General features: G+C 42.1%; 2 protein-coding genes across 20 annotated transcripts in view; both read left to right on the top strand.

Annotated features, from left to right (window-relative positions):
- Cep76 (centrosomal protein 76) overlaps positions 1–20,587 on the top strand; it is a 34,109-nt gene extending 13,522 nt beyond the window's left edge. For 5 of the 14 annotated variants that reach the window (XM_087592364.1, XM_087592361.1, XM_087592365.1 and 2 more), the window contains 5 exons: positions 3,243–3,431; positions 8,270–8,436; positions 9,979–10,312; positions 13,780–13,997; positions 14,163–15,749. In XM_087592364.1, coding sequence (XP_087448490.1) covers positions 3,243–3,431; positions 8,270–8,436; positions 9,979–10,312; positions 13,780–13,997; positions 14,163–14,301 — 1,047 coding nt within the window. In that variant the 3' untranslated portion in view covers positions 14,302–15,749. 14 annotated transcript variants of the gene reach the window in all.
- Positions 20,588–23,331: 2,744 nt separating this feature from the next.
- Positions 23,332–26,592, top strand: part of Spire1 (spire-type actin nucleation factor 1) — a 129,769-nt gene continuing 126,508 nt past the window's right edge. For all 6 annotated transcript variants that reach the window (NM_001415684.1, NM_001415681.1, NM_001415682.1 and 3 more), the window contains 1 exon segment: positions 23,332–23,821. In NM_001415684.1, coding sequence (NP_001402613.1) covers positions 23,536–23,821 — 286 coding nt within the window. In that variant the 5' untranslated portion in view covers positions 23,332–23,535.

Here is a 26,592-nt window from a genome sequence, read left to right as displayed (position 1 = left end):
TGGAATATTCCTTTTCATAATACTTAAGATTGATTAAACATTTGGATATTTATGGCTTATATGTAAATTGAACTCTGTATACAGAACAGGGGCTCTGGACATACATTGTTAGTTTTTAAAAAATAGAAAACAAGGGGGCTGGAGAGATGGCTCAGTGGTTAAGAGCTCTGACTGCTCTTCCAGAGGTCCAGAGGTCCTGAGTTCAATTCCCAGCAACCACATGGTGGCTCTCAACCATCTGTAATGGGATCCGATGCCCTCTTCTGGTGTCTGAAGAGAGTGACGATGTACTCACATACATGAAATAAATAAAAATAAATCCTAAAAAAAAAAAAAAAATAGAAAACAAAAACCACATTAAGTACCATTTGGATGGTTTGCTGAGTAAAGCCCTTGCTTTGTGAGCTGACAACCCTGGAGCTTATACAAAGATAGAAGGAAAGAACCAACTTCAAAGTAGCCTCTGTCCTCCACACATGCGCTCGCTGCAGGCATATGTATGGTCACATACATCATTCACACACGATAGTAAGAGTAATACATAAACTATTTTAAAACAATGGTAGTAAGTGCAGTAATTGTGTCTAATCACTATTTCTAAGCCAGTGGCCAGAAATGTTTAACTGCATCATTTCAACCACAAATGAGACCTTGACTTCAGTGCAGTTTCATGTTGAGCATATTAACTTGAAGGTGCCTTTAGCACAGCTGACCTGCCCTATGTTGTAGCTTAGCAACACAACACACTAAGGAACATCTCTTGTTTACCTTTCTGATCAGGTTACACTGGAGCTGTGGCCGCATAGCATCGAAAAATAGTACATGCCACATATTATTAGTCTAGAAATCAAAATTTATAGTTTCTACTGAGTAGATAGATAGATAGATAGACAGACAGATATAGATATAGATATCTATATCGCTTCTGAGGGATAGATCAAATAGTTTATATATATTCACCTCTTATACAGTGTTAGATTATTTTTGACATTAAGTGTCTTAGATGTTGTCTTAGAGTTTCTGTTGCTGTGAAGTGTAGTGGGAAATACCAAAAAATGATACACATCCCACGCCAGCGCTGGCTACTCTCCTGCCCCAGTGGTTTTGCTGCCTCCCTGGCTAGTCCCACATAGAGACCGCCCATCTCGGGGTTGGGGATTTAGCTCAGTGGTAGAGCACTTGCCTAGCAAGCACAAGGCCCTGGGTTCGGTCCCCAGCTCTGAAAAAAAAAAAAAAAAAAAAAGAAAAGAAAAAAAAAAAGAGACCGCCCATCTCGAGACTCTCTGGTTGCAGACACCACTCACATTCCCTGACAGACTCACAGACTCTTTGGCTGGCCCAGAGCTATTGAAATGTCTGCACCTGACTCTCTATGTTCCCATAGTGGGCCGTTGTCACGACAGCCCCACACATCCAAGTTCTGTGGCTGGCTAGGGTGCTCTGCCACTGTACCTTTCTCTGGAACTCAGTTGAGTCACCCCATGAAGGAAAATATCACACAAACTTAGTTTAAAATCAACGGGTAACTCAATCACTGGACGCAATACTAACATTCTAATTAGTAAGCCATCCTAGATTAAATCCTCCTGTGGTAGATCTGCCAGGATCTGCTATCTAATTGTCCTGTCCAAAAAGATACCGTGACCACAGCAGCTCTTATAAAGGAGACATTACTGGAGCAGCTTGCCGCTTTAGACGTTTATTCTGTCACGGTCGTGATGGCAGACATGGAAGCGTGCAGGCTGGAGAAGGAAGGGCCTGAGAGTTCTCAGGGGGGCAGCAGAAGACAACGCCACACTGGAGCTGGCTTGAGTCTCAGTGACACACTTCCTCCACCAATGCCACACCCCTCAACGAGGCCACACCCCCTTATGGTGCTACTCCCACAGCGAGTGTGAGTCCACAGGGCTCATTTTCTTTCAGACAACCGCAGAGCTGTCCATTCATGCATACACCCTGCACTCCCTAGTCATTGGACAAACCTCAGACGGCCTCATTTCCACACTGGGATCTTGGGACTAAGATCCTAAGTTAACTGTTAGTGGGACGGAGAAAAACTGCTCCTAACTTTCCATAGTGTTGTCCTTGTTAAGGTATGGGATTACATAGGAGAAATACACCAGTGGTTCTGAAAATTGAGCAGTAGTGTTTCTGTTGCCTAAGTTAGGTTTTATTTCATCAGAATGTTTTACTCATCTCCAGAGTTTTCATTTTTCAGTGGCTCCTTCACTTTGCTGTATTAGCAATCATAAAGTTAGGAAAAATGTAGGCTTAGTTAATGCTAATTCTAAAAGCATGATATAGTAGGTAATTGTCAGAGAGCTTTGTGTACTCAGTTGTCATTCAGCACAGTCGCTAAGCTGTATCCTGTTCTTGGATGTAGTAGCAGATCCATGACTTCAAGGCCAAGTAGCTCTACACAGTTCTAAGCCAGCCAAAGCTATACCTGATGAGACCCTGTCTTCCCCCCCCCCAAAAAAAAAGAAAGAAAAGAAAAGAAAGAAAGAAAGAAAACCATCCTGTATTTAGAATATATGTCATTATCCTAAAATTGACTTGGTTAACAATTTTTTAATCAATCAGTTAAAAATATTTTGTCTGGTTATTCTAAATATTCTGTGTGGCAATACAAAAGAAGACCTCAGCTTAGATTTAGATCCCATTCCCTTCCTTTACCCATCAGCTGACTCCTTTTTTCAGAGCAGTTCCTAACTGTTCCAGGCTTTGGAGTGAGACAGCTCAGGTTTTAAACATCCTGGCTCCAGTGCATGCCTTTAATTCCAGTGCTTGGAAGAAGAGGCTGAGTTTGAGGCCAGCCTGTTCTATAGAGCGAGTTTTAAGACAATCAGGGCTACACTAATATAAACTCCGTCATGAGAAAAATAAAAACCAAAACCAACCCTGGCTCTATTATATAACAGCTGTAGTTTGCTTCACTTATGAAAAGCAGTGAAATAGACGTCATAAGAACGTTAGTGCCCTGCAGTGGCAATGCACACTTCTAATCCCAGTACTTGGGAGGCAAAGGCACGTGGATCTTTGTGAGTTTGAGACAGCTTGGTCTACAGAGCCAGTTCCAGGACAGCCAAGGCTACACAGAGAAATGTAAAAGATACAGTAGCCTAGTGCTAGATGAGTGGTGTGCACTCAATAAATGACACCCAGAATTATCTACAGAACAGAAAGACGTGGTACTTCAGGTGATTAGCTTGTTGTTTTAATGTCTTCCTTTTTTCCTCCAGGATGAGAATGGGATAAATAGACCAGTTTGTTCCTATGTTAAGCCACTTCGAGCTGGACGACTTCTGGATACTCCGAGACAAGCGGCTCGATTTGTCAATGTCCTTGGTTATGAGCGAGCCCCTGTCATTGGAGGAGGCGGCAAGCAGGAGCAGTGGTGCACTCTGCTGGCTTTCCTCTGTAGAAACAAGGTATCAAACACATAGCAAATAATACCTACTCTCTTTATAAATTAATTTCCTTGAAAGAGTCCATATTATCAACTGGAACAAGTCAACTCTTACTACCATTATCTGTAATGTTTACACATCAGCACTTAGAACTTACCGTCTTTATTTTTGTTGGGATTTCTTACTGAATAGAAAGTTCTTCCATTGAGATAGAGACTCAGTCGTAGAGCTGACTGTGGAGGCTCAAGCTTGAAATCCCAGAACTCAGGACACTGGCTAAGGTCCTGGGTTCAAGGTCAATCTAGATAACAGAAAGCCTCTGGCTGGCCTGTGCTGTACAGTGAGATCTTGTCTCAAAACAGAAGAGCTGGATGTGGTGGTGCTTGGAGGCACAGGCCAGTGGCTGAGTGTGAGGCAGGCTTAGTGTACGTAACAAGTCAGGTCAGCCTAGGTGAAAAGGAAAGAACAAAGTCATACACAGAATGAGTATAAGAAAAGGTCTTAAATTTTTTTATGTTTTTGAGATTTATTTATTTATTTATATATAAGTACATTGTAGCTGTCTTCAGACACACCAGAAGAGGGCGTCAGATCCCATTACAGATGGTTGTGAGCTACAATGTGGTTGCTGGGATTTGAACTCAGGACTCCAGAAGAGCAGTCAGTGCTCTTAACCACTGAGCCATCTCTCCAGCCATCTCTCTTTATATTTTTATTTTATGTATCTCTGTGTTTTGGCTGCATGTTTGTTGGTGCACAACATCCATGTAGTACCTCGAGTTACAGAGGGTTGTGAGCCACCACGTGGGTGCTGGCAAACCCAGGTTGTCTGGAAGAGAAGCCAGTTCTCTCAACTGCTGAGCCATCTCTCCAGCTCCTGATATTAAACTTTTAGTGATTTCAGTACTAACTTCAGTGTATGGGATGTTTCCTCATCTTACAAGCTCTACCAATGGTGCTAAAATGGTGCAGCCCGTAGACTCTTTTTAACATTTACTGTCAGTGCAACAGGAAAAACAGCTTCTACCTGCTGCTGGTTTATATCAGCACTGCTGTTTTGTATTAATTTTGTCTGGTATTGTGTAAATAGAAAGTACAGTCACACAGGACAGCTCATATAGCAGAAGAAGCACTTGAGTGACAGGTTGTCATCACTTTTAAAAGATGGGCTGTGTGTGTGTGTGTGTGTTGTGTGTGTAGTGTGTGTGTGTGTGTGGTGTGTGTGTGTAGTGTGTGTGTGTGTGTGTGTGTGTGTGTGTGTGTGTTTTGTGGTATTTTTGAGACAGGATCTCTGTGTATTTCCAGCTGTCCTAGAACTCTCTCCATAGACCAGGCTGGCTTTGAACTCACAGAGATCCACCTGCCTCTGCCCCCAAGTGCTGGGACTACTTACACCTAGAACTCCAAAACAAGAAGCTCAGTGAATGAATGCTTTCTACCCACCTTACTTGTAAGGGTTTCCAAATTTACAACTTAAACTTTACTAACTGCCCAAGAAACAAAACAAAACAAAGCAAACAACAAAACATTGTAACTCTTAAAAACCTTGATATTACAGAAACTCTCAAGTGAATGTTACGTAGTAATGTTTACCCAATTCATGTAGTTTAATAACTGCAAATATTTAATAACAGCAGCGTTCTAAAAAAATCCCATAAACACAAAAGGTTTGGTTCTGACTTTGGTGATTATTTTGAGGTAGATTTACATATGCAAAATCACTAAACCATTGTGAAATCCCTTAAAATTCACATGGTAAATTAAAAGAGTGTACCAAGACACCCTGCCTGTGTCCTCCTGGGAGCTAGCAGTTATAAATATTAAGCAAATAGTGCTGGAGAGATGGCTCAGCAGTTAGGAGCACTGGCTGGAGACCTGGATTTAATTCCCAGCACCCACATGGCAGGCCACAACTGTCTATAACTGCAGTTCCAGAGGATCCGAACTCTCACACCAGATGTACCTGCAAACAAAATATCAGTGCATAAAAATAAATAATCTTAAAAATTTTAGGCAATTAAGAAAAGTTTGAGTAAGTTATACCTCCTAGAGTTGGTAAGCTTCTTGTCAGCTACTGTGGTCACATGATTAACCCAGGGTAATTATTCTTGTAAAAATGTTGTTTTATGAAAGCCATCAAATAGAATTAAAATCCGACTTAGAATAGATAGGCATTGTGACTCACACTGCACTTCGGAGGCAGAGGCAGGTGTCTTGCTTTGAATTAAAAAACCTAGTATGGTCTACATAGTGAGTTGCAGGACAGACAGAGCCATGTAGACAGACTCTGTCTTGAAAAATAAAAAAAACAATCAACCAAACATCCAATTTGTATGTGAAAGTTCATTGAGGACCCTAAATCCAATAATGAAAGTAATTGTAATTCACTAAATCCACAACAGCTAAGATCCAAACTGGGATTAGATCCCCAACTATGCTTAGCCTTAAACCAAATTAATTTATGAGCAAAATTACTTGCTGGCGGACTCTTGCCACACTTAAAACTCAAAGGACTTGGTGGTACTTTAAAACAGGTAGTATTGGCCATGAAGTGGTGGCCCATGACTGTAGTGCCAGCAGGAGAGGCAAGTGGATCTCTGTAAGTTCAAGGCCAGCCTGGTCTACAGAGCTAGTTCTTAGGTAGCCAAGGCTACACAAAGAAGCCTTGTCTTTAAACCCCATAGGTTATATTTTTAAAATAGTTGAGAAACACATTTATCCAAAACAAAATTTATTTCTAAACTATAGTTTCTAAAAGTTCTGCTTATATATTTCAACTTCTAAAGTTTCTAGTACAATAGGAATAACGTGTTTTAAACGTTTTTATTTAAATAAGCAGTTTTGTAATGCAAGTAATCACTTGTCAGTTTTTTTTTTTTTTGTTTTTTTTTGTTTTTTGTTTTTTTTTTTTTGGTTCTTTTTTTCGGAGCTGGGGACCGAACCCAGGGCCTTGCGCTTCCTAGGTAAGCGCTCTACCACTGAGCTAAATCCCCAGCCCCTCACTTGTCAGTTTTATTTCTGTTACTAATCTAAAATACTATGGCACAAAAGAAGGGAGAAAGGTTATGGTCCACCACAGCAGGGGTCAAGGCAACAAGAACCTAAACAGCCGAGCGGAGGGAATGGCATGTGAGCAGGCTTAGTTCTCAGCTCTACTTGTAGACAGTCCAGACAGACTATAGTCTCCTAAAGCTTGCTGTGCAAAATCGATGCTTCTGCTTTTCTGGCACCACTTTCTGAAGCTCCTCGTGTATCATGGCATTATGCAACCAGAGTAGGGCCATCCTGTGCATAGCATCCCAAGGTGTCTGCCCTTAGTGGCCAGGACATAGGACGCAGGACCTCAGTGAACAAGGTAGAGTGGACACCAAGTCTCTTAAAGAAAAAGCACATTTTAAAGTAGAGCCTTGAAAACTATTTAAATATTAAAATAGTTTTATTGTATGACCATTATAACACTAAAGAAGCAACTAATAATTCATTCCCAATTTATCACCTTTTATAATTTTATTTATTATGCATATCATTCCATAATTTGCAGGTAATATATAGATAAAATTTCATTGGTCCTGTTCTTTTATGCTAAGAACAGTTTTTCTATTGAATTCATAGCTTTTTCTTATTTTATGTATATGGGTACTCTGTTTTCATGTACGCCAAAAGAGGGAATCAGATTCCATCCAGCTTATAATCCACCATGTGGTGGCTGGGAATTAATCTCAGGACTTCTAGAAGAGTAGAAAGCGTTCTTAGCTGCTGAGCCATTTGTCTGTCCTAGAACTTGCTCTGTAGACCAGGTTTGCTTCCAACATATAAGAGATCCTCCTGCCTCTGCTTCCCCAGTGCCGGGGCGGAAGGCATGACCCCCTATACCTAGTTTGCTTTGGCTTTTTGATGTTATTAAATGAACTTTTGCATTAAATGCCTCTTAAATTTTATTTCGGGTTTTTTATAACAAAAATCTCAGGAAGAAAACATACTGGCTCCAAAAGTTTTCATTAAATATTATGATAAGGGTGTATAGCTCAGTGGGAGAGCATTCCTGGGTTCAGTTTACATCACAGCAAAAAAAGGGTGGGTGTTGGGGGAGGGGTAGTTAGAACCATAGAACCAGAAATAAAATTTTGAGGGAAAGAATTCTTCATTTTTATATTCAGTCACTAATTTTGCATGTAGCCTATAATAATCTTATACCTAAAATATCTGTCCATTTAAACATATCTAATAGATGCCTATACTATGTGGCCAGAGATGAATTTGAACTTCTGGTCTACCTCCTGAGGGCTGGGTTTACAGATATGTACCATCTGGCCTGCTTGTGGCGTGCTGGAGACCCAGGCTTTGTGCGTGCGAGGCACTCACTCTACTCTGATCTTACCGAGTTTTATACTGTTTTTAAGTTAGACACAGTGTAATGAGGGGTGGGCGTGGAGACATTCCTGTAATCCACGCATTCTGCCAGAGAGCAGCCATCAGCAAATCGAAGGCTAGTCCTTGCCAGATAGTGAGAGCCTATAGGAAACAGTGCCACAACACAGAAAGTCAGTTCACCCCAAAAATAAACATCTTATTGTTTTATTGTTCTTGTAATCATTTTACCTACCTTAAAAGTATATATAACACTGTTGAACTTGTTTGCTTAATTTGAGCACTTCATTAATTTGCATCTCCTACTGAAGTATTTTTCAACTTGCTTGTCCATCCCCTTTACCTTATAAATCTTCACATTAGCATATTTGTCTCCTTGTTTTAGATTAACACTGGATAAAAAATTAAAGTTGAAGTTTTTATTGATCTTTTAAACTTAGGTGTTACTAGAACTATGACTACATACTAATTTTACTGGACTTTCTTTCTAGGGTGATTGTGAAGACCACGCTAACCTGCTGTGCAGCCTTCTTCTTGGATATGGACTGGAGGCCTTTGTCTGTGTTGGGACGAAGGCCAAGGGGGCACCTCATGCATGGGTTATGACCTGTGGAACTGATGGGACCATCATGTTTTGGGAGAGTTTAACAGGGCACAGGTCAGTCAGCTAAGTTTACAAGGAGAGTATACCGCAGGGTTAGGGCCAATGAGATGGTTCAGCGGGTAGACACAAGCAGAGAGATAGCTAGGTCCACACACCTGTCCTCTGACTTCCACTCGCATGCCACAGCGTGAGAAAACTTAAATAAAACACAGGCATTATTGTGATGCTGGGGATCAAACCCAAGGCCCTGCAGTCATTCACTCATTCATTCACTCATTCATTCATTCAGTGTGAGGAAATCAGGACAACTTGCAGACTTGATTTCTTCCTCCATGTGGATTCTGGAGCTCACACTCAGGTCGGGAGGCCTGGCAGCATCTTTCCACACTGAGCCTCCGAGAAATTGTTTTTCTTGTTTGGATGGAACTCAGAAGTACATGTTTATAATCTTAGTTATTAGAGGCTTTTTGACATATGGTAGCTAAGTAAATGACTTTTAGGAGAATACTATGTACTTCTAAAATATTTACTATCATGCTATTAGTAAAATACATATGATATATTGACTTTTCATTTTGTGTGATTGGCACATTTATTTTCTGGTGATTATTCCTAAGACTAAAAATGAGTTCAAGTTGAAAATCATGGTTTAGTTTGAAAATCTGAAGTGGGCACCAACTCTGTTCTTCTTGGATGTTCTTTCTTGTTTTTCCTTCATCTTGTGTTAAGCGTTCAGTGTTGTAGAGGGCTGGGCCGCTTCCCTATTTTCCTAAGTTCTGTTTCTCCCTAGCTGATAATCATTTTGAATAGTCATGCCTAATATTATACAGGTAAATTATTTTAATTCTTATACTCTCTGGGATAAACTTTCTTGATCTTCACCATAGACATAGAATATTTCCTTCGTTCTTTCTTTTCTTCAAGACAGGGTTTTTCTGTGTCGCCTTGGCTCTCCTGGAACTTGCTTTGTAGATTAGGCTGGCCTTGAACTCATAGAAATTTGCCCTACTCTGTCTCTCTCTTTTTTCTTTTTTCTTTTTCTTTTTTTTCGGAGCTGGGGACTGAACCCAGGGCCTTGCGTTTGCTAGGCAAGCGCTCTACCACTGAGCTAAATCCCCAACCCCTACTCTGTCTCTCAAGTGCTGAGATTAATGGTGTATTCCACTGCCACCCAGCTTAGAATATTTTCTATTGTTAAAAAAATAGAAGTTGGTTTTTAAAGATGTGCTCTGTAGATGAGGCAGAGTATTCAATTGGGGAGGTGGCTCAGTAGAGCGTTTGCTGTGCAAGCATGAGTTCACATCTTCAGAACTCACGTAAAAGCTGAGTGTGGGCATGTCCTATACTCCCCAGACCTGTGAGTAGGGAAGACAGCAGGGCCCCGGGGATTCTGTGACCATCTATTTTACCCAGAACTGTGAGCTCTGGGTTCAGGGCAAGACCTCATCTTCAGAAGAAGGAAAGTGGACAGTGTCGCAGTGAGACACAGTGTTGGCCTCCCATCTGCACAGAAGCGCACACATGTGAGCAAGCAAGAGTAAGAGAACTCCTTTATCTTTAAAGATTCTCATAGTGCAAAACTGCCATTTCTTTTAGGTACATCCACAAGCCTACGAATCCTGATGAACCTCCTCTTGCTGAGCAGCCCAAACCCCTGTACCCCTACCGAACAGTCGGCTGCGTTTTCAACCATCAGACGTTCCTGGGGAACTGTCAACCCTCGGATGCAGTAGAGACATGCGTATTTGATTTGAATGATGAATCTAAGTGGAAACCCATGAGCGAAGAAGCAATTAAGTCTGTGTGTGCTCCAGGTGCTACTACGTCTCTCCCTCCCTTCCCCCCTCTGTGCGCGTCCACGATTGACGTGTCAGCCACGAGCAATGAAATTGAAATGCAGCTAAGGCTGCTGGTGTCGGAACACAGAAAGGTAACCAACACGAAAGCAGTTGTAGCTTCATGCTCCCTTTTGTTGTGTTTATTTTCTAACTTTTCCTTTGGAATTGTTAGTTTATGTGGATAGTTATTTTGCTTGTAGATCGCTATGAATACCACTTGCATGCCTGATGCCCTTGGAGGTCAGGAGAGGGCTCTGGATTGAGTTGCGATTACCAACCGCCGTGTGAATGCTGGGCAATAAGTGCACGTAACCAAAGAGCCAACTCTCCACCCCAACTCACCCACTATTCTAGCTCAAAGCAAAGCAAACACAAGTCTATCTTCATGAAGATTATAGTGGCAAAAGTCAGGACACATAGTTGTGAGACTTAAAAATGGCTAAGCCTGGGCTGGATGGATAGGTGAGTGGCTGAGAACACTTTGCCCTTACAGAGGACTTGGTTCAGATCCTAGCACCCATATCCAGGGGTGCGCAGGTCGTAACTCCTGTTCTAGGGAATCTGATACTCTCTCCTGGGTTATTCAGGTACCCATATACACAAACACATGTGCACGCACATAAGAAAAAATAAATGCTTCTTATTTCTTCCTAGAATTGGAGAATGATGGGCTTGTTCACATTCTACAGTCAGATTAAGCTCAGTCCTACCACCCCACCATACCCAACGCCCCCTCCCACCCATCCACCCCCCGCTGCCCTGCTCCCTTGCCTTGTTTCTGGGAAATTTTTTTTTAAGATTTATTTCATGTGAAGGTGTTTTTGCCTGCATGTATGTAAGTACGCCAGGTGTGTGCTTCATGCCTGAGGAGGTCAAAAGAAGGCACTGGATTCCTGGAACGGGAATTAACAGTTATAAACTGCCATGTGAGTACTAGGAATTGAAACTAGGTCTTCTGCAAGCACCACAAGTACTCTCAGCCATTGAGCGACCTCTCCAGCCCGCTTCCTGTTTCCTTTATTCTGTATAGATGGAGATAAAATTATATTCTCATCCTAGTTTTAATTTGCATTCCTTTAATAATAGGATCAGATATCTTGTTTATTGGCCATGTAAATGCCTTCATATGGGGCATTAGACAGTTATTAAAGGGAAGAGAGTAACATGTTTTAAATTTTATTTATTTTTGGTTTTTTGAGATAGTCTCACTCTGTGTAGCTCTGCACATCACTATGTGGACCAAGCTGGCCTTGAACGCCAAGAGCCTGCCTGTTCCTCTTAATGCACCACCATAGCTGTTGAGATTAACATATTTTAAGAACATAACCTCAATGGTAGATTGTTTGTTTAGCATGTACAGTCCCCAGTACCACACACACGCACACACACACACACACGCACACACGCACGCACACACACACACACATGCACACACGCACACGCATGCACACACTCAATCCCCAAACTTGACATTTATCAAAAGAAACTCTTAGAAGACTGAAGTCTTACAGTATTAAGTTATTTGTAATTCACGACTGACAAGCAACTGAAATCCGAAATTTCTAAACAATATTTACTTCTACTTGGCTTCTGATGCTCCTACTTAAAATCCCCTTCTTGGATAAATGTTCCTTGTTTCCCTGGCACCATCAATGGCAAACTGATTCATTTTATTCTCTGGGCTCCCGATCACTCACAGCTTTGGCCTCTAACATACTGCTTGCCCGTCAGCTTATAAAGCATTTATGTTTTCAGCATGGCGGTGCTGGTGAGGAGAGAACTCAGTTACACTGCTGGGAATGAGAGTCCCTCCTTGCTCTCTCCTTGCCTCATGCTGCCTGGTAACTTTCTTATCTATTATTATATATACAAATGGAGGAAATATTTTATTATACTATACACAGTCCTGAGGTTTGACCATGGCTTTCTTATATTATTATGAAAATTTACATAGCTAGAAAGCACCTGTTAGTGATCAGGGACATCAAGTCAGAGTGAAGATATTTATTCGTAGCTGAGACCTGTGTCAGTGCTGGTCATTCTGATCATTAGCTAAGTTGGTGGTGCCTGTAAACCTTCAAGAGAGATATGTACGTCAAGGGACATGTGAAAAAGGACCTTCCAAACTGCTTTTTATTGTTCTATGAGTATTTACCTGCATGTGTGTATGTGTACTACTTATGTGCTTAGTGTCCACAAAGTTCTGATCCTTGTAAGCCTCCATGTGGGTGCTAGGATAGGAGTTAAACCCTGATCCTCTACAAGAATGAGTGCTCTTAACTGTTTAGTTGTCTTGACCTTTTACTCTCTACAGTGTTGAAGACAGTGTCTTTCAGAGAACTGTTTTCGAAATTCTTGACGTTCGTTTAATCAATCGACTTACTGACTTTGCCCCTACTGTGGTTGAGTTTATGTAGATTGTCTTACTAAAGTTACTGAGGGAGAAGCTGGCCTTGTATGTCCTAAGCTGGCCTCAGGCTTTTCATCCCTGAGATTGAACTTCGGATCCTCCTGTCTCCACCTCTTGTGTGCTGGGGTTACAGAACACACCTTTACACCTAGTTTTTTGTAGTGCTGGGGATTGAACCCAGGGCTCCATGCCTTACCAACCAATCTAAACAAATATAGCCCAAAATTTACTTTATTATGAATTCCATATTAGGATGATTCTGTGTATTCTATCCTAATGAGTAATTATTTTATACTTCTGAGCCTTAAATAAGTACTCTCCTTACTAGCACCATGCTGAAAATATTAAATGCTTTATGCAATAATGGATAAAAAGTATGTTTATAGCAAATTATTATAGTCTATTTCTTAGAAGTTACTTCTTATTTTTATTTCTATCTAGCCCTAGCATAATTAAGAGGAAATTGAGATATTAGGACAGCTTTAAAAAGTCTCTTCAGGCGGGTGTGATGGCACACAGCTTTAATCGTAGCTCTTGGGAGACTGAGGCAGGCCGATCTCTAGAGGACACAGTAGTCTACATACTGAGTTCCAGGACAGCTAGGGCTATGTAGAAGACACTCTGTCTTTAAAAGAAGAAAGGAAGAAAAATCTTGAAACCATGGGAAGGAGAACCAGGCAAATCCCCGAGTTTCAGGCCCTCCAGGGCTACATGGTAAGAACCTATCTCTTCTTAGCACGTGTCACTGTGGCACATATCTGTAATCCTGGCACTCAGGACACAGGGGCAGGAGAACCTTGTCAAATGGAGGCCATCCTTGATGCTAGATAGGACTATGCATGTCTGTAATCCCAGCATTTGGAACACGGAGACAGGAAAATCAAGGATCCGCTCTGATCACACTTGGTTGATACCAGACTGGACTGTATGAAACTGTCTGAGAGCAACAAAAGTGAGCAAACGCACGCTAGAGTGAGCAGTTCGCTAGGTGTAGTGCGCATTCCTACATCATAGCACTCAAAGGCTACGGCAGGAGGATTGCAAAGTCTATGCCCAGTTAGGCCATGTTCCCTGCCCAATAGCAAAAAGTACATTTCTATGGATTGGTCTTTAAAATGTTAACGTATTTCACATTCTTAACTGATATAGGACCTCGGCCTCACTACTGTCTGGGAAGACCAGCTCTCCTATCTTTTATCACCAGCTTTGGCTTCATATGAATTTGAGCGAACGACAAGCATATCTGCAGGCAACGAAGAATTCCAGGATGCCATAAGGAGGGCTGTACCTGATGGCCACACATTTAAAGGGTTCCCCATACATTTTGTGTACAGAAATGCAAGGCGTGCATTTGCCACTTGTCTTCGGTAAGGATTCTGTTAATTCATAATTTAAAAATTTGTTAATTCATAGATATTTTTGTGCTAAGAATTTAGAAAGCAATTAATCTGCTAATTGCTAGTTGTGACAACATATATGCATGGGAGCTTCTAGAGTGACTTTGTCCTTAAATGTTTTTTCTTTTTAAATAGGTCTCCTTTTTGTGAAGAAATAATCTGTTGCCGTGGAGACCAGGTGCGACTGGCAGTTCGTGTTCGAGTGTTTACCTACCCTGAGTCTGCGTGTGCTGTTTGGATCATGTTTGCTTGTAAATATCGCTCGGTATTATAGGACTAACATTTCCTAAGAATTATTCCTGGGTTTTATTAGAATTGTATATGGATAGCTGTGTGAAGGTTTCTTAATTTAAAATCAGCCTTTTGGATGTCATTGTTTTGTATAGATCTGACTGGTAACGTTTTAAAATATCATGTATGTACTTAAAAATTAAGGATAAAAATTTGTACTGAATTTAGTAGAATTAAGGGTATGATAATAAATGGTACTTTGTTTTGAGGGACTCAGTAGTTTAAATGTGAATGTAAGATCTGCTACTTCATATTAATAAGTAAGTAAAGGGATTTGTCTAATGGTTTAAGCCATAGCTAAATCGAAATGGTCATTATTTTTCATAAATGAAAGATTATTTTACACGAATTGGGAGAAATTAACCTCATAATAGTTTATTTATTACATAGATGAAGATATATTTTGCTAAATTAATCATTTTTGTGTGGTACTAGGGGTATATGAGGCTTCCCAGAAATCTGTGAAGACTTTTATGTAAGAAAAAAGCTAGGTGTGGTGGCACACACTTTTAATTCCACAAGAGGCCAGCCTGGTCTACATAGCAAGTGTCAGGGCTATACAGTGAGAACCAGACTCCAAAACACAAACAACGACGACAAAAGGAATGTGGTAACCAAAATGCTGAATGTTAATAACAAATCGCACATGGATATGGACTATGAATAATTTATGGATATTTCTAAAATCCATTGAGCACTTTAGAAAGTGACTTATTACATGTCATTGTCACGATACTGGCTGCTCTTTAGTTTTTGTTGTGACAAAAGCATCAGCCTGTTGCCAGGCTGTGGTGGTGCAGACCCTTACTTCCAGCACTAGGGAGGCAGAAACAGGCAGATCTCTGTGAGGTCAAGGCCAGCCTTGTCAGTAGAGCTAGCTCCCGGACAGCCAGGGCTACACAGAGAACCCGGCCTCACAAAACAAACAAAAAACCCAAGAAAGAGACCGACCAGCCTACATGTGATTAGTGTCGTGGGAAAAATCATAAGAGGCTATGGAGAAAATGTGAACTTATATTTTTAAATCGAGGAAAGTTTAAACATTTTAAGAGGGCAAAAGTAAGTATTAAAAACTAAAGGAATTCGACTTGTAGCTAGTGATGGCTGTTGTGACTGTCTGCTCTGCATTTCTGTGCAGAGGGTTGTTTTGTTTTGGTGATAGTAGGAATTAGATCAAGGGCTTCCTCCATGCTCGGCAAACACAACCTCTGAGCTGCACCCACAGCGTCTCAACTGTGTAGCTCCGGCTGGCCCTGGCTGGCCCCGGCTGGCCCAGGACTCACAGAAATTTGCTTGTCTCTGTGTGCAGTCCTTACTTTGGTTGCTTTATCCATTGGTCTTCTAAAGAAATAAGAGTATAGCAGTTCACTATCCAAAGTATTTATTCTTTTCACTACTTGCTGTTGCAAATAAAATAATTTTATTTATTTATTTTTGAATGTCTGTTTTTTTTATATTGACTTTGTGTGTGTGTGTGTGTGTGTGTGTGTGTGTGTGTGTGTGTGTGTGTGTGTGTGCATGCACGTGTGCTCGTCCGTGTGAGTGTAGTCAGAGAGTTTGTAGAAATCAAGCCAATTTCAGGAGTGGGTTCTGTCTTTCACACCTGTGGGTTCTGGAGATTGAACTCAGGTCTTCAGTCTTGCCAGCAAGTAAGTGCCTTCACCTTGAGCCATCTCACTGGCCTAAAAATTATTGTTTGAAATTAAAATCTAAAGATACCATGCCTAGCTGTGATTGCACAAGCCTTTAGCCCCAGCACTTGGGAGGCAGAGGCAGGTATATCTCTGTGAGTTTGAGGCCAGCCTGGACTACAGAAGGAGTTCCAGGACAGCCAGAGCTACACAAAGAAACATTGTCTACAAAAACAAACAAGCAAAACAAAACAAAAACAAACAACCAAACCAAAAACCCTGAAGATAGCTAGATATTATAAAACTTTTAAAAAATTACAATGAGGGGCTGGGGATTTAGCTCAGTGGTAGAACGCTTACCTAGGAAGCGCAAGGCCCTGGGTTCGGTCCCCAGCTCCGAAAAAAAGAACCAAAAAAAAAAAAAAAATTACAATGATATTTATGGTTTAATGTTTTTTTTTAAAGTCAAAATATTATTTTCTCTTCACTTTCATCTCTTGTAACACTGACAGGACTTTAGAGAAGTAATTTGTTACTATAATTATACATAAATCCATCAACAGAAAATTGCTTTTGAGATAAACTGAGGCATATACAAAGAAGCTGGATGTATTAAGATCAAAGCTGTTTTGTTACTCGGTTGGTCCCCCTGTCTTCCTATATAATAGCACATGTATTTCGGCATGCTTTTGTTATAAATTCTAAAATAAATTTCTTTGTTATACACTTAAGAGTCTGGTATTAATACTCTTTAAACTTGGTTTACTTAGTACAGTTAATTCATCGGTCAGTAGAACTCTCGTGCTAATAATTTTGTGTTTGTGTCTTCGTCACATTTTCTGTTGCTGTCATCAAGTACCAGGCTGAACGCAGCTTAATGGAGAAAGGGCTTATTTTGGCTCGCCGTTGGTCGCGCTCAGTCACGGTGGTAGAGCTTGAAGCAGCTGGTCATATTCCAGCCACAGTCAAGAAACAGAGAGGTCCCAAGCCCAGGGCATGGTGCCACTTCCCAAGCAAGATAATCCCTGAACGGCATGCTCAGAGACTGATCCAAGTTCAGTATCCCTCACAGGTGTGCCCCAAGGTTCTTCTAGGTGCCGACCCAGATCCTGTCAATATCAACCATCACGTTCCTTTGCATCTTCATTTTGTTTGTTTGGTTTTTTGAGACAGGACTTGACAGCCCTGGCTGTCCTGGAGCACACTCTGTAGACCAGGCTGGCCTTGGCTATTCAGAGATCTGCCCACTTCTGCCTCCCAAGTCTAGGATTAAAGGTTCGTTTGATCCATCACCAACAGACTGGTATATTCTCTAATTATATTTGATTCCTAGTTGACACATGAAGAATACACTTGAAACCCATTTTCCAATGACTTAAAGTTTGAACCAAATGTAGTCTAGGCTTTATAAAATTATCTTTATGTATGTGTGCGTGTGTGTGCTTCATACAGTGTAATCAGGTCAGACGAGAGTGTCCTTGGAAGTACAAAAGACTTTAATGTTTACAAAAAGTTTCCCCCTTAGTCTTACCTCCTTGGAAAAAAGTATTTGACTATAGATGTACATGTTTTTATCTCCTTGAGTCTTTTCTTTTATGTCAGTACCACACTTTTTTTTTTTTTTTTTTTTAAAGAACAGTCCCATTTATGTATCCCTGTTGACCTGGGATTCATCAAGTAGACCAGACTGGCTTGGAACTTGCTTTGGTTCCAAGTGCCAGGATTATAGGTGTGAACCACCATGCCTACTTTGCGACACTTTTTTGAGGCACAGTCTCACAACACCAGGTTGGCATTAAATTGACTCTTGTAGTTGAGGGTAACTGAATTTTTGATTCTTGAGTCTGACTCCTAGATCCTGGGATTACAAATAGTGCCACCACACCCAGTTGTATGCAGTGGTGGAGATCAAACGTAGAGAGCCTGATGCATGCTACCCAAGCACTCAACCCACTGAGCTGCAAGCCTAGCACACACTACACGTTTTGATTACTATTTGGGAAAGTAATCACAAACTTCATTCCCCAAGATCACTTAGATTGTTCTGAGTACCTTGAAAATTGCCTATTAATTTTAGACCCAGATTTTCAGTAGTTGGGGTGGGGCAGGTTGGGGGAGAAAATCAACTGGCATTCTAAAGGGTCACTTAGAAAGAGTGGGTGATTTGAGGGGGATGCTGTTTTTCATGATGATAGCCTTGTCCATTCTTAAACCGTTCAACCAATGTCTTTGAATGGCAATCATGTCTCATGCAGATGATATAATTGAATCTTTTTAAAATCCAGTTGAAAGTTGTATGTCTTAAAGGGATTGTTAAATTCACATTAGGCTCAGTGGTAGAACACATGTAGAAAGCTATGTATTAAATTCCCAGTAACCTCTTCAAAAAACACATTTTTTATTTTAGATTTATTCATTTGTTATATATAAGTACACTGTAGCTGTCTTCAGACACACCAGAAGAGGGCATCAGATCTCTTTACAGATGGTTGTGAGCCACCATGTGGTTGCTGGGAATTGAACTCAGGACCTCTGGAAGAGTAGTCAGGAGCTCTTAACCGCTGAGCCATCTCTCCAGCCCCAAAAAACACATTCTTATTCTATGTTTATATTATATTCACTATTCCTGATGTAATCGTATTCAGGTCTGCCATTTTTCTTTTTGCCTAGTGCCCGTTTTCTTTTTATTCGTCCTTTACTACTTTGTTAGTTTATAAAACCCTGGTTTTGCTTTGAGGTTTTGGTGTACTCGTGTCATGAGAACCCACCCCACTGTGGTATCATCTTTCTTAAGACAGAATCTTTTTTTTTTTTTTTTTTTTTTTTGGTTCTTTTTTTCGGAGCTGGGGACCGAACCCAGGGCCTTGCGCTTCCTAGGTAAGCGCTCTACCACTGAGCTAAATCCCCAGCCCCTTAAGACAGAATCTTACTGGGCAGCCCAGATTGCTCTCAGACTTGAGGTCTACCTGCCCAACTTCCCCAGGATGGGATTACATCTGGGTGCCACCATGTTCTATTCTATTTTTCTTCCTCATCCCTTTTTTCCTTTTCCTACACTGGTTCTTTTATTTTGTTAAGCAGATGTTCTGTAATTTGAAAAGAGCTCATTCCTGAGCCACATGTCTAGCCCCACGTCCTTTATAAGAAAGTATTTTCAGTATTATTTTTGAGAATGCCTTTTTGGGGCGGGGGTTGTTTTTGTTTTTTTAAGACAAGGTTTACTGTTTTGGAGATAGCAAGGTAGACCCGGAGGGCCTTGAATTCAGAGATCTGCCTGCCTCTGCCTGGGATTAAAGGCGTATATCACCATGCCAGGCTTGAGGATGCCTTTAGTCGGATGTGGTGGCTCACACATGTAATCCCAGCATTCCAAAGGTTGAGAAAGAAGAATTGCTACGGTGAACGACATAGCTTCAGGTGGACTGAGCTCTAGAGTGAGATTGTCTGAGAAAAACATGTAAATGGTATATCTGTCTTCTGAAGTATGTATAGAAGAGAGTCCAGTTATTTAGTTGGTACTTGTATACGTGTATATGTATGTGCACTTGTGTGTGCCTGTATACATACATTTTAGTGTGTGTGTGCACATATCTACATGCACATGTGGAGGTCAGAGGTGGGGACTGAACATAGGGTCCCTGCAATGGCAACAAGTGCTCTTAACTGCTGAGCTGTCTCTCCAGCCCAAGATACCAGTTTCAAATAGGAAGTTAGCCTGCATGACAATTCATAATTGTTTTAGAGAGATGGGACCATGTCAACCACCATGGGAGGTAATTACTATGGGAGATGACTTTTTTTTTTTTTTTGGTTCTTTTTCCCGGAGCTGGGGACCGAACCCAGGGCCTTGCACTTCCTAGGCAAGCGCTCTACCGCTGAGCTAAATCCCCAGCCCCATGGGAGATGACTCTTGACGAAGCCCAAATGCCAGTTAGTGTACAAAAACGAACCAAAGGGATGGCCTGACTTAGGCATTTTTGGTGTTTTAAAATAGCACGTTTAAACCATCATACTGCTCTTTTCCTATTTTCTTAGACTTGAAAGGAGGAGGGCTGCAGGTCAGCAACAGAGAAAAGCGAGCTGGTCAGGAGGCCTGGACTCCACTCCCACTCTCTCACTTTCCAGCCCTCCATTTTGTCCTGACTGTAAGATAGGAATAATAACTCACCCTTCAACTTTGATAAGTTGAAGAACAAACAAATTTTGAAAGCATTCAAAGTCACTATAGTGTATATATATGTAATTATTGACAATGGAAATTGAGGTTACAACATGGAAAAAACCCACTGTTCTATTTTCCTCCCTTTGGTGTACTTTTCTAGGTGAATGTGCCTCTTAGGAGCATTTGTCTGGGATTAACTTGGGCTGTACACACAGGCCGGGCTCCCCAAAGGCCTCGGAGCAGCTCAGCCTCATCGTGTCCAGAGTATCAAGCGGGAAGTACATTTATTCTACAAAAATGTTAAGTAAATAGAAGTCTCAAGGATCCTATTTTCAAAATAAACATACGGAAATCAAGGAAAACTAAAATTATATTCTGAGTTACACCATTTAGTTTCACTGATCTCCCAATCCTTTGAAAATATTGTAAATGTTGATTTGGGTTGTTTGAACTTTATATAAAGTTATATAAACCCAAATTACAGAGTTTTTTTTTTTTAAATGATGGTAGATCGAAATTTACCAAACCAAAGGTATTGGAATTTTTAAGACTGAAATGATAACGGTGAGCAGGAAGCTGCCCCCGATGGCACAGTATTCCAGGGACAGGATCTCGGTGAGAAGCACGTTCCCTTAGCAGAGCAGCTAGCTGTCGGTCTCAAGAGAATCGAATATGAGGGGCTTGTCAGAACCGGAAAGATACTGAAATCTCAGTACGGAGTGTCCAGTGCTCAGCTCCTAGCTGAGGAGATGCGTACCAGTTAAAGTCTATCACTTGAAGGATTTCCCTCCTACTCGTTCTGTGTAGAGAAGACTATGAAGCAGTGTTCTAGCTGTCATCTTGCTTCAACGTGTGTGCTCACAAAAGATAGATTTACTTCATAGTATATATCAGAAGATTTGTACTTCAAAACACAAAAACTCAAGAATTTTTCTTTATATATATATAAAACCTTTATATATATATATACATATATATATATAAAACACACACACATACACACACACACATATCTTTCAGCAATTCATGGTATTTTTTCCTTTCAAAATGTTTACATTTTAAAAATTATTATTCAGAAAATGAAAATAATCCTAGGGTTGCAAATCAACTTTCGAAAAACCTAAATAAGTAGTCAACCCGGGGGCTGTGGCTGGAGCTAGCTGCTAAGCATTATTGCCTAGGATGCATGAAGCCTTGGGTTTGAAGCTGCAATCAATCAAGCATGGACACACAGACAAGGCTTATCCTTGGCTACAGAGAGCATTCATAAAATTCTAATTCTAATTTGGATTTTAATAAAGTTTCTGCTCACTTCCACCTCTTTCCTCTTTCCCTCCATTTTCACAGTTAATTGAGCATTTATTTTCCCCCCTCGCCCTACTTCAGTTTATGGCTTGTTTTGAATGGGTAAGGCAAGGACAAAGCTGGTTTTGTGCAGTTCGTGTGCAGAGGGCAGCAATACTTCACAAGGCCAGAAGATGGCGGTGGTGTCTATACAAGCGGACCATTGTTTCTCTGCCTTGTTCAAAGGATGGTAAGCTCCTCGGTATTGTCAAAAGTCACACAGGATCCGGACTTTTAAAAAAGCAAAATTTGAGGGTTGGGGATTTAGCTCAGTTGGTAGAGCACTTGCTTAGCAAGCGCAAGGCCCTGGGTTCGGTCCCTAGCTCCGGAAAAAAAAAAAGCAAAATTTGGCTATGTTGGTATATTAATATATCATATATTATTAATGTTATCATAGTAATCCTAGTATGTATTAATATTATCATAGTAATCCTAGTATGTATTAGTCTCCCACACAGGACTGAGAAAGGCCTCTGCCTCAGAGTTTTGGCACACAAATACTACATTTGTTTTCTTTTACATATTTGTATGTATTGGGTATGTGCACATACACACGGAGTTCAAAGACCAACCACGTGGAGTGGAGTCTCCCCTTCAACTATATGGGCTGCAGCTTGGCAGCAAAGTCCGTTCACCTGCTGAGCCGTCTCACTGGCCCTAAATACTGCATTTTTATATTTGAGATTATGAACCCATAATTAAGTAATTTTTCTTGAAGAGCTTGTTTTATATCTCTTGCCTTGAAAACAAAAGGCGTCCACTGAGTTTTTCCTTAACCGCCAACTTCTAACCCTTAATGACTTTCTACTATAAAATTAACTGTAGGGTGCCATTTCCCACATTCCACATAAAATTGTACCTACTACGATGTTCTTACTTGGTTGATGCTACAACTCTAAGGACTTCGAAGGCTAGCCTGGGTAGAATGTTACCAATTAAAACCATCCATGATTGGATGGACATTTTAAAGAGTTATTAGCTTTAATCGCACACTGGAAGGGGTTCAGAGAGGCCCCTAGAGTTCTTTTGTACTCCAGATAATTGTCCTTAGTTTTGTCTCTGACACCTATTCCTTCTCGAATTCCTTCTGGGTTAACTAGGCTAGGATGAGTGTGGTTATTACCTCAGGGGAGATTGAATCTGTAAGGCCTTGTGCATCACATCTCAGGCCCTGATCTAGGCTTTCGGAGAATTTGGCAAAGCAAGCCTTTGATCGTTGTCCTCACTGAACGTCTGAGTGGAGAGAGTACCAACACTAAAGAAGCATTGAAGAAGTAGCGGGACATGGTGGTTCAAGGCCAGTTTGGTTACCCAGGGAGACTGTTTCAAAATAAATGAATAGGAAAATATATTTAAATAATTTTGCAGATGTGCAGAGAGATAGTATGTGTCAAATGGTCCTGAGAAACAGACGAGTCTCAAAGGACCCAGGGGGCCTGTGCTCGCAGGCCAAAGCTGGAAGCGCTGGGCAGCCAGTGGCGAGGGTGATTCAGATGACCGTTTCTTCTTGATAAATCGCCCCAGATTGAATTCAAGTTCTTAAATAGACTGTGGGAGCCGAACGGGTGACAGCGACTTCGCGGCCAGACGCCTGCAGGACCACGGCTCGGGCCCCAACCTTGCGGTCGCCCCTCGCCGCCCGTCACTCACCTCGGGGGTGACGCCCCCAGGCCGTGCTCAGCCGCGCGTCACTCACATCGGGAGGGGGCGTGACGCCCCCCCAGGTCCTGCTCGGCCGCGCGTCACTCACCTCGGGGGTGACGCCCCCAGGCCCTGCTCGGCCGCGCGTCATTCACATCGGGGGTGACGCCCCCAGGCACTGCTCCGCTGCGCGGCCCCCAAGAAGGGGCGGGGCGAGGCGAGACGGGGCGGGGCTAGTGGACGCCATCGCCGTGCTACCGGCCGGCTGCGTGCTGGTCAGCACCGAGCGCCGCGGTGTCCCCGCCTAGTCCCCGCGGCGGCGCGCAGCCGGCCTGGGCGGCGGCAGCCCGGGATGCGGAGGCGGCGGCTCGTAGAGACGATGCTCCAGCGCTGAGGAGACGCGGCAGCCGAGCGCCGGCGGCGCAGCGACGTGGGCCGCATGGCGCAGCCCTCAAGCCCGGGCGGCGAGGGGCCGCAGCTCGGCGCGACAGGGGACCCGCGCGACGCGCTGAGCTTGGAAGAGATCCTGCGGCTCTACAACCAGCCCATCAACGAGGAGCAGGCGTGGGCCGTGTGCTTCCAGTGCTGCGGCTCCCTGCGCGCCGCCGCCCGCCGCCAGCCCCACCGCCGCGTGCGCTCGGCCGCGCAGATCCGCGTCTGGAGGGACGGCGCCGTCACCCTGGCGCCCGCCGCGGACGAGGAGGGAGAGCCGCCCCCTGCCTCCGGTGAGGTCGCGGCCCGATGCCCCCGGCCCGGTGGGAAGCTGGCGGGCGGCTCCCGGAGGGCGGGCGGGGCTGCGGGACCCGGGTTCCCGGGAGGCTCTGTGCGTGTCCGCCGGCCTCGGCTGTTTACCGGGGGCTGAGGTGGGGGTGGGGTGGGGTGGCGAGGGCTCCGGAGATGCATGTGTGAGGTTCGGTCAGGAAGATGACATCCTTGGGAAAAGGAGCTGGCCCTTCGTAGCGTTTTGAATTTGTCAGTAGTCCTTGGAAATGGTAGGGAAACCACTGAACCCCCAAGAATTGTGCTATTTTGGAGAGAAATAGAAGAAATGAGGACTCCGGGTACCCTGTGTGAAAATTCGCTGTGGTGAAAAGTACAGGTTTATAAGAAGTAAACAGGCTGTTTAGATGAAATTGCTTTTGGTTAGTCCGCGTACATTCTTCATGACTTGTCACCTAAACAGTGACACATTACCAGGAGCTTACTCACATGCTTTATTGATGGGAAGACTAGTAATAGGTTTCCCCTATCCGGTTTTATCTAATTCATTCTTTGAGAAGCAAGTCTATTCAAAACATAGCAAAACAATCCACCTTCACCTTTAGAAAGTTGATGGAAGTGTCAAAATGCTCAAGGATGGAAAATGTAATTAGAATAGTCTGTAAAACGACATTTCGTGAAAATCCTTTTCTAAATTGAGGGAAACGTTCAGTATTATCAGCCCTACTAGAATATTCTCTCATTTTTAGTTCAAGTAAACATAGTTTTGTTTATTTATTTAAAGCCAGCCATTGGGATGTATTAATAACCTCAATGTTGCACTATTTCAGAATACCGTGTGACGTTTTCATACACGTGTACCTCGAATGATATTTAAAGCCGACCTTTTGATGATCTTTTTGAATCTTTTTTCTCCCTTCAAACAAACATTTTTTCTTTTATTTGATCTGTTGCTTGATTTTAGACCTTGGCCTTAGTAGATTACAGTTTCAGTTGTAACTTATTTATAAGATGCCATGAAAAGATAATTTTTTTCCCCCAAACAACGAGGCTTTGTCTTGGTCCAGAACTCTTTCCAAAGGAGAGAGTGTGTGCGACCTCGCTTCAGAAGAATCTTTGGTTCTATTGAAAGAGCAGGCCTGGTTGTATGGTGTATCAAGAACTGTTAAGGAACTTGATCCCAGAAATGTTTTGACTGTCAAAGACCGATAGATTCTTTGTGGGTGATTCTTCTAACTGTTGTTGTTGGAACGATGAGGAACGATGAAATGAGTGCATCATTAATATTGGGTGTAATACATTTTGCAGAGAATAATAAATAGATGATTCCCAGAAACTAATGAATTTTTTAAAACGTATTTTTAAATGTCTATATATTGTTAATTGAGTGCATCTTGTGGCGGAGCACTTGCCTCAAGGCATGTGCAGCCAGAGGACAATGTCGCCACACCTGTTCTCCTACCTTTAAACGGGTTCTGGGGGTCAGACTTGGGTTGCCAAGTTTGTGAGGCAAGCCTTTTACTCACTGAGCCATCTCACCAGGCCTTTATTTTACATTTAATTTTCCTTTTTGGGGGACTAAGTCTCCTGTACTCCAGCAGAAGCTGTTCTTGAACTCCTGGTTCTTCTGTCTTCACCTCACAAATGCTAGGATCATTGGCATGGACCTCCACACCCTACTTTGTAATGGATTTAACCATCTTCTGTCTCCTATCCAACTCATGATCTCTGCTGCCAGATACCAAGAGAACCTAATCAGAGTAGTTGGTACAGTCTGGAACATCTCAGGGCTTGTTGGTTAAAGCATTAGAGATGGGGGCAGGAGAAAGAATAGAATAAAAATACATTTATGAGAAAGTTTTTAATAGAAATATTTAGGGTTGTTCATTGTCAATGTAATAATAGTTTATTTCATCCTGGGATGTAATACTGGGTCCTTGGTTGTAGAAAATACATTAGTTTTAAACATTTAATGTTGAATTTTGTTTAAGACAGGGTCCTCTATAGCCTGAGTGGGCCCCAGACATTTTCGTGGAGCAGAGGCTGACCTTGAACTCTTTGATCTTCTTGTCTACAACTTCCTAAGTCCAACTACTGGGCTGCAGATGTGTACAATTAATTCTAGCTTTAAATTTGCTCTTAAAATGTGGTTAGTAATGTCTATTATGGTTGTCTGCATAGATTCTCTCTCTCTCTCTCTTTTAAGATTTATTTATTTTATGTATATTAATACACTGTCACTATCTTCAGACACACCAGAATAGGCATCAGATCCCATTACAGATGGTTGTGGGCCACCATGTGGTTGCTGGGAATTGAACTCAGGACCTCTGGAAGAACAGTCAGTGCTCTTAACCACTGAGCCATCTCTCCAGCCCGAATCTTTCTCAAGAAAGAAAAAAGTGATTAAAAAGTAGTTTGATACTTGATACTGGGTACATTTCTGTAAGTTTTTTGGTTTTTTTTGGGGGGGGGTGTTTAGAAATGAAACAGGTTTATTGAGTGTACTCCAAGGGGGATCAGACTGGGTAATAATAAAATACTGCTTGCTTCTTTTTTGTTTGTTTTTGATATATGGTCTCACTATGTAGGCCTGGATGGCCTTGAAATGACAGAGATTTGCCTGCCTCTGCTGATTCAAAGCAGTGACACTCTACCCCATTTCAGGACCTCACTCTCTAGTCCAGGCTGGTGCCCGACCTCTCACTTGTGACAGTCCTCCTACTCCCAGTCCCTGCTCATTTAGTCTCCAAGTCGAGTTTTAGAGAAGTCCAGT

Source organism: Rattus norvegicus, chromosome 18, assembly GCF_021556685.1.
Source record: "Rattus norvegicus strain SHRSP/BbbUtx chromosome 18, alternate assembly SHRSP_T2T, whole genome shotgun sequence".
NCBI classification, from domain to species: domain Eukaryota; kingdom Metazoa; phylum Chordata; class Mammalia; order Rodentia; family Muridae; genus Rattus; species Rattus norvegicus.
This window is presented reverse-complemented; position numbering and strand designations above follow the sequence as displayed.